The sequence below is a fragment of the Apis dorsata genome, unplaced genomic scaffold (assembly GCF_000469605.1).
Source record: "Apis dorsata unplaced genomic scaffold, Apis dorsata 1.3 scaffold_89, whole genome shotgun sequence".
NCBI lineage: Eukaryota > Metazoa > Arthropoda > Insecta > Hymenoptera > Apidae > Apis > Apis dorsata.
In genome coordinates this window covers 392,738-405,428 of record NW_006263387.1, presented here as the reverse complement: position 1 = coordinate 405,428, position 12,691 = coordinate 392,738, and the positions used below count along the sequence as shown (strand labels likewise).

Genomic DNA, 12,691 nt, shown 5'->3' with positions numbered 1-12,691 from the left:
AAAAAAAAAAAAAAAAAAAAAAAAAATATTCGTACATCATATACCTTATTTTCCAACGAAGCAAAAATAAAAATAAACAAATTCTACATTTTATTTTCATACACATCGAATTCTTTTTGATATCATATAAATAAACAAATAAATAAATAATACGAAATTCGCGATCAATTTAAACGATACGATAAACGCATTTATTATAATATGATGTACAAACAAACTTTTACTAATCACTCCAAACTTTTCAATTTGAATAANCGTGTCGTAAATTCTCTCGAAAGAAGCAATTTTAACGGGCAAACACAGTTCACGTAAAATAAAATAAAGATACGGCATGCACGTGCGAGACATTTCGTAGTCGGTTGCCTCTAAAAATCCTCTACGTCGATTGTGTTTAAAGGATGACACGGGAACGAAATAAAGCTTTGACGAAAGCCAGACGCAATCTGCGGGATTTGTTCCCTTCGAGGAAGCATCGCTTTCTTCGGATGCAAAATGTATCCGGCGCACTTTGCATAGATCCAGCCGTTTTCTTGCCCCCTCCCGCCCCTCCCCCTCCTCTTCCCTTCTTCCCTTTCTTTACAGAGGGGAAGGACAAGTCCATTACACCACGCGCATTGTCTCGAGTAAATGGCTATTCTATGGAAAAATGGTTAAGCGAGCATTGTCCATTCTTTCAAGCCGCTACCTTACGAACTCCTCCGTTCCACGCTTCTTGCTAGCGCGAAAAGGAACACCCCTCCTTCCTTTCGGTTTCAATCACACCGCGGAGTTTCTCGTTTTCCTTCGTGGATATGACATGCACGATAATCATTTGAACTCACTCACTGGACAAAGGAACGCTTTCCGCTTCGTTTGCCTACCTACGAGAAGGAGGTTCTGTTTTACTCGGATTTGTTGTGTAGTTTGATGTATGTTCGAGAGAGAGAGAGAAGGAGAGAGAAAATAGTTGATGATATTTTTTACCATTCAAGATCTTAAACAAGAGTTTCTACTTTCCAGAAAATTTTATTTTTGAAATAAAATGCAAGTTTTAACGATGATAATCTACAATCCTTTATATCCTAAATTAGTTTCCCTTTTAAAATTAACATTTGTCCATTTCATAGAGGGAGAATTTTATACGTAAAACTTGGATACAAAGAGTAAAATTATATAGATTTTAAAAGATTTCGTATTAAAATTTGCAAAACTTTGAACCGCTATAACTTCGAAGATAGTCACTTCCGGTCAACGAATGAACGATCATTAGAAGCGCGGAACCTTCCCCTTTAAAATAGTTTTTGGTTCATCTCGATACGACTTCCGGTTTCCGAGATATCATCGTGTAAAGAAAAAGTAATTTTTATTCATTTAACTTAAACCTGACTAAGCTTTATTAAAATTTGGAAAACTTTGAACCGCTATAACTCCGAAGATAGTGACTTCCGGTCAACGAATGAACGATCATTAGAAGCGTAGAACTTTACCCTTTAAAATGCTTTTTCATTTATTCCAATACGACTTCCGGTTCCCGAAATATCATCGTATAAAGAAAAAGTAATTTTTATTCATTTATCTTAAACCTGACTAAGCTTTATTAAAATTTGGAAAACTTTAAACCGCTATAACTCCGAAGATAGTGACTTCCGGATAATGAATGAAAGCTCGTTAGAAGCGCGCAACCTTCTCCTTTAAAATGATTTTTAGTTCATCTCGATACGACTTCCGGTTTCCGAGATATCGTCGCGTAAAGAAGAGCGTAATTTTTAATCGTTTACTATCTCGATCCTTGTCGCGTATTCGGACCTCTCGTTCGCACCTTGCTTCACTGACCTATCCCAAACAAGCCATAAAAAACATAGAAATAGCATTTCCAGGAAAAATATTTAGGTCAGTATGCCAGTAGGGCCTATTCACAATATCTATGTGTGTGTAATGTGTTAACTATGGATGCTTTGAATCGTTATAGCTCGGAAACGGATCGAGATATCGGGATAAAACAAAAAGCAATTTCAATGGTACATCTTCCTCTGTTTCCTGAGTGAATTTTGATGACAAAATTTTGAATCTTTTCTCGCTTTTTTTATATAAAAAAATCAAAGTTTTAATGAAACGAAACGCGAAATTTGCAAATATCCACGCAAAAATAAAGCAGTATAACGACGTAAAATTCATTTTCTCGCTCAATCCATCCATTAATCACATGGTCGTGATTGAAAAATTCACAGAAGCGTGAAGAAACACGAGCCAAACCGAAGGCGATGTAAAGACCACGAATAACGTTGTGCAAGTGTACGGAGTGCAACCTTAGTCGGGTTTCGTTCAAACCTCGTCGAGTTCGCGTATCCACCGCACGCGAGAGGGTCGTTGCGTCTAATAACGGATTATTGCAACGTAATTAAACGCTTCTTCTTCCGTTTATTAGACTGTCAAGAACCAACGAACGTGACAGTCGCGTGCCACGTGTCCGTTGTTTTACAAATTATCGACAACTCGTACCGCTATTAAATGGGTATATCCAGCTTTACGAGTTTCACCCTAGTAATTTCCTGTTTGAATTTAATTACAGTAAACTCTCTCTTGACGGGCACCCGTGGGACCGGATCCCTGGCCTGATAAACGAATGGCTGAGTAACTGTTTCCATGCCTAGTGCATTGCAAATATAATGAAACATGCATATATTATATTACATATATCGATCAATATTAAAAATAAATATTAAATTAATTTCGACGAATAACCAAGTGCTGTGAGAATAGAACAGCAATTTTTTTTTTGTTTTTTTTTTTTACTGATATACGTATTACAAATTAATTATTGAAATATGAGCAACGATTCCATTTACGAATACTTATTTCGTATTCATTCATATTTATTCATATTGTGTAATTATGGATCGAAGTATTAATATTTTAATATACGTTCAATTATTCAATATCTTATAAATAATTGTCGATACGTTAGATATATTATCAACATATTACGATACGATAACTATATAAATTTATCGTCGCAATTAATAAAAATGGAATGAAAAAATAAAGACACGATCCATTCACTCAAACATCACAATCCAAAGTAACAGCACATCGATCGATTATTTTCTTTCCAAACAAATATTTCAATAAACTACGATCTATCCAACCTCCATCCCATATTAAAATATTCTTATATATTATTTCTACGTTCTTTTATTATCATTCTTCAGATTTCAAATACCTCTCTATCCAAACATCCAAAAATCAAAAATACGAATCTATTTTAATTACTCTGTGCCAACCCAAGCTCGTGCAAACGATCCATAAATACACAAAGATCGTAATTATTAGGCATAATTTTTCTTTATCTGTTCTATATCTGTTCAGACGGAATTAATTTTGCGGGAACAGGAAAACAAGGGTTGATCAACAACAGGGGTCTCGCCGAGATTACGCGAGCTACGATTGTTTGCTATCTCCATTTTCATCTTTGTTTTAATCCGCCTGTTGATCCCGATCGAATGGGATTTGGTCAGTCTGATTATACCGCGTATTGTCTCCATGGTAATTAATTGGCCGCGAGAATTTATTATTCACCGCGGCCCGTTTAATCACCCGCGTTCAAGCGGAATTTCTGAAAGCGTACGAATGGGAAGCAATTAGCCCGTTGATGCGTTCATAATTAAACCTCGAATAAACTGTGATGTAAAGAAAGTATCGACGAGTATGGGGAGGGAATGAAGCGATACAGGGGGAGAATAAACGAGATCGGTACGAAAGGTGAATTCCACGAAGCAATTTCTTTCGAATATTTCCTCATCTTTTCTTTACAGCTCGTTCATTATTTTCGATAATTTAACAACGAGAATAAACACGACGCCTATCAATTAATATTTCAGCATAAGATAAATACCTGCCTTTTTTCTCTTGTAGAGAATATCGAGTTGTAAAACTGTGTGCATCCCTGAAGTTATATCAGAAAATTATGAATTTTATTTAAACTGTTATTATTAAACTCAAAAGTTAAGGAGTTTCTTCGAATTTTATTAATATATATGCAATGATTCTTCATGTATCAACGTATTTCCAATTCTTTTCCGAATCTCTTCCTATTTTTTTATTTTTATCTTCACCGTTTCCTCCGACCAGAAAGTCCACGATTTTTGCCGCGCCATCTAGCATAACCCTTGCAGGAGAATCGAAAAGATTGCTCGCGATTATTTTGCCGCTCTGCTGAATTTCAAAGTAGAATTTTCTTTTTTTCTTTTCCCTTCTTTTATTCCTTTCCCTCGAATCCTCCGGACGATGGGTAGATTGTCCGTGGTCACGCAACGTTCGGGGCGAAATAGTCGAACGACACGTGAACGTCCGGCCTATCCCGGAAACGGGGATAGATTCCTTTTTCAAAGTTTTACCGGATAATAGCCTTAATCAACGAGGCATTGAAACGTAAATAGCCGATACATCCTCTTTCCTCCTCCCCCTCATATCGCGTAACTCCATTTTATGCGAAATTTCAGTCGAGTCTGGTTACCCTGAATTGTTGGCTCATTGGTTAGGTTAGGTTAGGTTAGGTTAGGTTAAGTTAGGTTAGGTTAACTCGTATTACACGAATTCGTAATTCTTCGTTATTATTATCTACCTGCACGAATGTTTTTATTTTTGCAATAAAAATAAGTGTATTTTTTATCCTCGAAGGATAAATGAATTAATCAATTGGAAATCTGAAATGTTGGAAAATAACGTTTCTGTAAATATAATCATTTGTATGAGTGAATTGTATGGTATTTGTTGAAGTAATAATACGAAAAAATTGGAGAGAAATAAAGAATTCAATCTTGGCAATTGTTACAAACGCATTTTAAGAAATCTTGCGAACTTTTAAAGTCGTGCGAACGTGTAAAGTCTTCGTACGCGGGACGAAGTTCACTTTGACCTGTTATTTTATCCCATTCATATTTTATACCCGTTCTTACCTGCAACTTTAATGTCCTTCGCCAGGCGAGCATTTGATGCGCCTGTGCCCTTTGCCTCGCCCGAAGTGCCGCTATCACGGATTTCGCTTCCTCTAACGATGTCACCTCCACTTCGTTCCCATCCTTTGACAAATCGTTCCCCCTCGTCTCGGTGATTGCCGCCAAGGGACAGCTATCCATCGACGTCTCGTCAAAACTGCAATCAGAGATCGAATCGATATCTTTATTATCGACTCCCAAGGGGGATGATGACTAAATTTTCAAATTTGCCAACTTTTTTAAAATTACCTTCAGAAGGTAATCGTAATTGAATCGATATTTCTCTTTTATTAAACTTGGAATGAAACAGAGTTTAACTATGTAATTATTCTTTGAACATTCCAACTCGATTCTGTTAATCGTCAACTTGATCGATAATAAATAAACGAAACGTCATTCCAAGGGTCTCGTTTCCCCATCGCGTGATCCATTTACCAAGGAAATGTATTGCACAGAAATGCAACCAATGAATTCTCATCCACTGCCAAGAATAGAATAAATACCCTTACTTGACTATCAACAATCTATTTTTTTTTCTTTTTTTTAATCTTTCATAGCAAACGAAATATTGGATATAAATATTACACGTGACAATAATTTTATTTATCGAAATAACCAGACAGATATCGTGCATGCTAGCCAAAAACTTGACTATCCCAACCAACAATCTATTTTTTTTCTTTTTTTTCGTACCAAACGAAATATTTGATATAAATATTACACGTGACAACAATTTTATTTATCGAGATAACCACAGATATTCTAGCCAAAAACTTTAAAACGATAAATAAAACGATGCATAAGATATTATACACGTATAACACGAAAGAAGGGTACAACAATCAGCGCCATCTTCAATCTCTGGCGAATGAAACTCGATGCGAGAAGATTTCTGATCGATGGTCCCGATAATCGATTACCAATCGCTGGCAGAACTCCCCCACGGGCAAAGCCACGCGGATCCGAGGCAAATATTTAAACGGTTGGGCAAAGTGTGTTTCCCCGATTCGACCGAGACAACACGCTATATACATAGATATATATATATATATATAACGATAGAGAAAGAGAGATAGAGAAATAGAGAGAGAGAGAGAGAAAGATAGAGAGTTTCTCGTGTATCGTGGATCGGATTCCTTTGAAAACCGACTCGAAAACAAACGAGGAACTGTCGTTCGAAAGCGAATTCACCGGCTCGTCGTCGTCGTCGTCGTCGTCGTCCACCAGCTCTCGGCAGTGAAATTTAATAAGAACCGCAATGATTCATCGCGGCTCTGTACGCTTTCGTCCCGGTAAACCGAGCGTATTGAATGTCTAGGAAACGATTCGTTTGGAGGGAGAGGAGGGGAGGGGCAAAAGTTGCGAGGATCTCCCTCGTGTTTCGCCGCGCCATCTACCTCGCCTCGTAAATTCGCATCCATCATGATTTACGGGTAAATCCTTATTCGCAGGGAATATTAATTCTCGTCGAAACGAATGTGGGGGAGAGGCATTATTTGTCCTAAAAACGCGTAAAAGTGGATGGATAAGCTCCAAGTGAATGAGCGTGACGGTAATAATTTATATTATACCGGGTGAGATGGAGACAGTGTTGAGAACACTTGAGGAACCGTGATTTTTATTGCTCGCGTTTCCCTTTTCGATTGTGGACGATTAAAGAGGAAGGATCTCACGTTAGATTTGTTTTTTTTTTTTTTTTTTTGAATCTATCCTATAGATATGAAATGGATTTGGAAACTTGTTGTGCGTGTTGAGGCTGAGGTGAAGAGTGGATAGAAAATGAAATTATTTGGCGTAAATTGTAAATATAATAATAAGAGAAGAAAATTGTAAAATAGTTTAAATGAGAGTTAATTTAAACTATTTTTACTGGAAATTATGATTTTAATGAGTATGTAGAACGTAATAGATTACACAAATCAACCCCTAAAGTTTGACCAATTTTAAATACGATTTATTTTCTAAAACAAAGTGATTGCATTAATTAAGAAATGAGCTTGAAATATGACTTATATATTGATTTCTCAGCCTGTCAATATGTGTTATTAATATCTTTCACTTGTTCCAGTAAATTTCCCGCGAAAATCACGCAATGATTTTGCGCAAAACATTTTGCACGCGTGAAATGAAACGTTTCGTCACGAATCAAAAATTATTTTCACAAAAACAATTCATTTTTTTCACTCGATAGTTGTAAAATCGCCTGAATTTATTAATTTCACTCTCTATACACAATCGATGATCCGTCAATGGAAATTCAACGAGAGAAAAAGATATTTTTGTAACATTTTGTTACTTTCTCATATATTTAAATTTAAAACGTATCGGATATGAGAATTCCATTCGAACAACATCCAAAATGTTCTACTCTTTATTCGAGATTTATCCTTGCAAAGTGCATACGATTTTAAACCGAAAATATAATCAATATCGAAATTCATAAATAAAGTAGGATATTACATTCTATAGGGTAGGCGGGATATAGCACACAACATTTACAATTTTAGGTTTAATTTGCATAAGCACACAACAGCCTCGCATGAATTTATGGAAAATATTGCTTTTTCTTACCACGCGAGATCCAATCTCTAATTAAATTGAAATAAATTATGCATGAGTCACCGATTCTGAGTCACTCGACACGATTGATGCTTCGTTTTTGTTCGTGACGATCGATCTTCTCGACCATATTTTGCACAATAAACATTAGCTTGTTTAGGTTTTGCGAAATAATAAAAATATATTATTTCGTATTGTTCAATTACCTTTCGTCATTTCCATTCTTCTTCTACAAATTGATTCATGTGTGGAAGGAAAGAGTGCATCCATTCCATAATTGATTTTGCAGAAATTAAAATTTTTAAAAATAATACCAAATTTTAAATTTTATTTGAAATATATATATATATATATTTTCCTCAATCCTGAGAAAACTATATTCAATGATTAATGATTGCTTAATCGTGCGTTCACACGGTCTATTAGCTTGGTAGGAAGTAATTAAGCTACTTAGATAGTCACAAACGAATCTGCAGAATGCTAGTCCAGCAAAGTGTAAGGTCCTAATGAAGTTTCCGATTCTCATTAATCATTGATGCATCGTTAGTAATCTCTTAATTTCTACGCTAATTTATTTAACACCTAAGGTATATTTCACGAATTAGATTTTGAAGTAGAGAGGAAAATTATTATTCTGCATTTTAAAAACATGACAACGATTCATACTCGTAAATTATTATTATTATTACAATAATTATTTAAAATATCTTTAAATTAACAACAATTTACATTTACATCGAAATCTAAAAGGAGGAAGAATTTCACATCGTATATTTTAAAAATATTTAATAAAACATAATAAAAAAAATATTTCGTTGTCCACCAAAGAAAAACTCAAAAAAAAAAAAAAAAATCATTTCAAAATTTCAAAATTAAACCGGAAAGAAATTCGAATCAAGTTTTCCTCCCCCCTCAAAAACTATCGAAAAACAATCCTACACGATTCTAATTTTATTCACCCCTATCCCGCACCTTTCAACTCCATAAATTCCAATTTTCAATCACCAAAAACCTTCAAACCGCACCGCTTCCATCCACGGTTTAAACCTCAAACGAGTCAATCCTTTTTTTTTTTTTTTTTTTTCTTCCCCTCTTTCCTCCCCCCGCAAACAAGAGCACAACTCGCGAAAGCCAATGGCCGGGCCGGGCTGCTCACCATCGGCCATTAACCACGAACAACCGTGCGACCAACGGCGGGGACAAACAAAACCGTTTCTCAGCCAGCCGCACGACTATCCATCGTAACTGTCCTCGCATGTTTCGCATGAATTTCCCTAGCCGGTTTACGAGCCGGCCAGACTTTCGTTTATGACCTCCCCCTAGAAATCGGTCTCTCAATTATCGCCGACAATACGCGCGCCCCGTTTCTTGCTGCGATCCACCCTCCCCTCCTTCCCCTATCTCCTTCTCTCACGGCCGCCATGTTTCTTTTTTTTAAGCTTCGCACGCAGCACGCTTCCACCTGCACGATTATTATCGCAGTTCAGCAACACGAATTGGCTTGTTGCGAGTCGCGAAACGCCAGATGGCGTTTGGAACGGCGATGGCTGAGGGGTGCGCTAAGTCACTGTCAGTTTGCGATCTTGATAACGGGCAGCTGATGCGACACCTGGTTTCTCTCTTTTTACTCTTGGAAACTGTTATTACTCGCTTCCTTTCCTTTATTCTTTCATATAATTTTGCAATACTTTTGGAAAGGAATCTTATGCGTGTAATTTTTGGTAAAATTGTTGATTCGAATTTATAAATACAATTGGGATAGTGTTTACGTTTGTTGTAGGGAGAAAGTTTTTTTAGATTGATAGTTTGATAATTTAATGCGATTTTAGAGGAAAGGGTTATCGAGTCTATTGCAACGAAAGGATTAATGGAACTTGCAGATAGAAAAATATAGGCTTCTATTATCTTATTCTACAAAATGAGGAGGACAATGAAATATCTGTCAAGTATTTACAAATTTTTATTCGATAAATAATTTAAAATACCAATTTTGATATATAAAGAATAAATAAAGAATCGCTTTGACCGATGATCGATCCCCTGAACGATGAAAAAAGAGTTTACAACAAAGAGGATTCGAACGATTGAAAGGAATGCCAATCGATCGAAGCGTTTTGGAAACGAGATACATGGAAGAATGGATGGTAAAAGACTGGTGCGCTCGATATAGGGCGAATAAATTCAATTCACGAGTTCTTCGATTTTCAAAGGGTTCACGAGTCAACGCGATTCGTTGATAAAGGTTATCTGTCGATAAAACCGATCGACGATGCTCCCCCGAGTGGTCGAGTGGAAAATACATCGAAACAACGATAATCCTGAAAGATATTTGGCAACTATACTTTTTATTCTTTTATAAACAGAGATGCAACATAATTCACGATATTTTTCCCATGTTATCTTCCGTTCCGTTATTTTCTATATTTAAATTTTCCATAAATACACGAAAATATCCGCAGTCTTGAAAACGTGAACTAAAGCATACACCTGCGTTATCGCTTAGAACTTCCGGCTGTGGAGCGGTTCTGGCATAAATCGGAAGTTTCTATCAATCGTTAACAAGAAACCGCCTGCGAAGGCCACAAATTTTCGATAATAATCGCAAGATTAGACGTTAAAAACCAAGAAGAAAAAAAAAGTATGGATACACGTAGATAGATTATTAATACACGATGCATCATTAAAGGGAGGTTATTTCACGTATGATTTTAATCATTTCCCTTCGATTTCATTCGAATTGTGTTTCCCTATTAAACCGATTAATCAAGTATTCTATTGTAACCTGGCTCTGCGTTGATTGTACACGGATTCGTGTTAAATTAATTTCCCCTATTTTAATCGAAACGAGAAAGAAGCTGATGCAACGAGAGGGAAGAAAAAACATGTTTATTTGATTAAAAAAAAAAAAAAAAGCACATTCTAAACGTCCGTGGAATATCAATTGAATCGTAAAGTCCTCCAAGATGATCCTCGGATCGGAGGAAATTATTATTTTCGTCTGTTCAAAAATCGTGATATAGTGCATCGTCGCTTGCATAGCTTGAGAAGGATGAAGAAAAAGGAGGGGGGTAGGTAATCTCTTTCCGGGAGACGAATGACTGCGTCACTGTGGCTTAAATAATATCTCTGCTGCTTCGATAAATTATATCACCGAGATTATTCAACTACCACGAGCAATAGCCAAGGTTCTATGTAAGAAAAAAAAAAAAAAAAAAAAAAAAGTTTAACCATTGAAAACATCGGTAATAATAATAATAATAATAATAATAATAGTAATAATAATAAGATATAACGTGTAATAATAGTGGTGAGTAACAATGGTAGATAGATAGTGGTTAAGAATAATGGTGGTGAAACTTGGAAATTAAAAATGCAAGTGGAGAAAATAATGGGTGTTTTATTTGCGTCGCATTGTCAGGACAAGGCAAGGATGTTATTCATACGATGGAAAAAAATATAATGGAACGCCCATTCCCTGCCTTTATCTCTAAATGTCACCATTATTATTTCCTTTTGCAATGATCAGGCTTTTTTATTGTTTTTTTTTTCTTTTTATTCCGTGTACAATAATGGAGATATCGGATATTATCTATTGAATGATGTGAAAAAATAAAAAAAAAAAGGTTAAAAATTTAGATTTGATCGAAAATAATCCGTTTTTTATTACCTATCTGCTTTGGAATAGAATGGAATCTGTGCACAGTTTATCTAATATTATCAACCACTTAATCTCCGCAGAAGTTTAGAGAGGTAACCCACATATGCCAAAAACAAACTTGGAAACTGTACGAAACACAGATATATATATTGTATATATATTACATATATATTAACGCTCTCTACTTTTCGTAGAAATGAAAAAATGCCTATAAATTTTCTTATCCAAGTAAATCTTATTTCCCTATTAATTCAAACAAATCGAGATCGATTTTCTTATACACGTAATTATTTGTAGAAACACGGAGCAAATATATTATTAAACGAATTAACATGCGACACTTTTCCTTTCTCCAATTCTGGTAAACATAAAATTATTTTTATAAAAGTTGTCTTTTCTAGAAAAATATCTTGCATCGGTCACCCAATAAAGTAAAATAATAAAATGGTTGGAAACACGTTAGATACACCTTTTCTCCAGGTGTAAAACTATAAAAACTGCACGTCTGTATATTTTATCGAATCGTATCGCTGCGACAAGATTGCAGCTGCTGGCTGCTCGAAATCGGGGATACTACAACCTCGAGGAATCGATAATACGTACAAAAACGACAGCCTTGTGTCTAGTATCGTGTCAAGATTAAAACTTTGCTCGTTCGCAGAAATTGCGAGGAACAGACGTATCCGAAATATCGATTAGCCGGGTAAACGATCGAGATTCCAAGAACGACGATGCGCAAGGGAAAGGGTAATGTTCGGGAACGTTTTTTTCTACAATCGGTAATTTAGGAAAGTTACGATATTACCGATCGCGAGAACTACGTGGCTGGTATGCGATCTCTTCGACGAATTACATGGAAGAAACCAGAACCCGTTTTCCCTCGATTTTGCATAATTTTGAACAGCATGTAGAAAACGTTCGTCTCCTGTTAAAGTTTTACTACGCTTGTTACGCATTCTTGCGTCACATTGTTAAGGATTACGATATCGTTCCATGATTTATAATTTTTTATCCTATGCATCTTGATATAGGGAATATTAGATTTTAACTAGGACTGGGGAATATTTTTCTTTTATTTACATTGAATTTAACTTATTTTCAAATTTTCTCCAATTCTGGTTTCGACAATACACGAAGAAGGCATCAATAACTGTTTTTACGATAGAAATAACAGCCGGATAATATAATACTTTCCATCCAAAGTACATTAGTTGGGCAAATGATGGATCAGTTCTACTAAGAGAGATCTGAATAAAATGTTTCCTTTTCTTTTTTAATATATACCAACTTTTTCTCTTTGCATATATTGATATAATTTAAAAATGAACATTAACAAGAGTGTCGAGTTGGACATCAATTAAAATAAATTTGATGGAATCTCAATTTTAATTTGTTATTCTAATATTTGATCGTTATAATTGCTATAATATATATAATAGAATTAAATGTTAAAAACTTCAATGTGGACGAGATATGGTTTTAAAGAAGAAATATTTTCGTG

The 12,691-nt window shown here is 35.4% G+C and overlaps 1 protein-coding gene across 5 annotated transcripts in view; it reads right to left on the bottom strand.

Moving 5' to 3' along the window:
* The window catches only part of LOC102676218, a 127,418-nt gene that overhangs the window by 7,358 nt on the left and 107,369 nt on the right, over positions 1 to 12,691 (bottom strand). For all 5 annotated transcript variants that reach the window (XM_031508543.1, XM_006611552.2, XM_031508542.1 and 2 more), the window contains one exon: positions 4,935 to 5,130. In XM_031508543.1, coding sequence (XP_031364403.1) covers positions 4,935 to 5,130 — 196 coding nt within the window. The remainder of the gene's footprint in view (positions 1 to 4,934; positions 5,131 to 12,691) is intronic.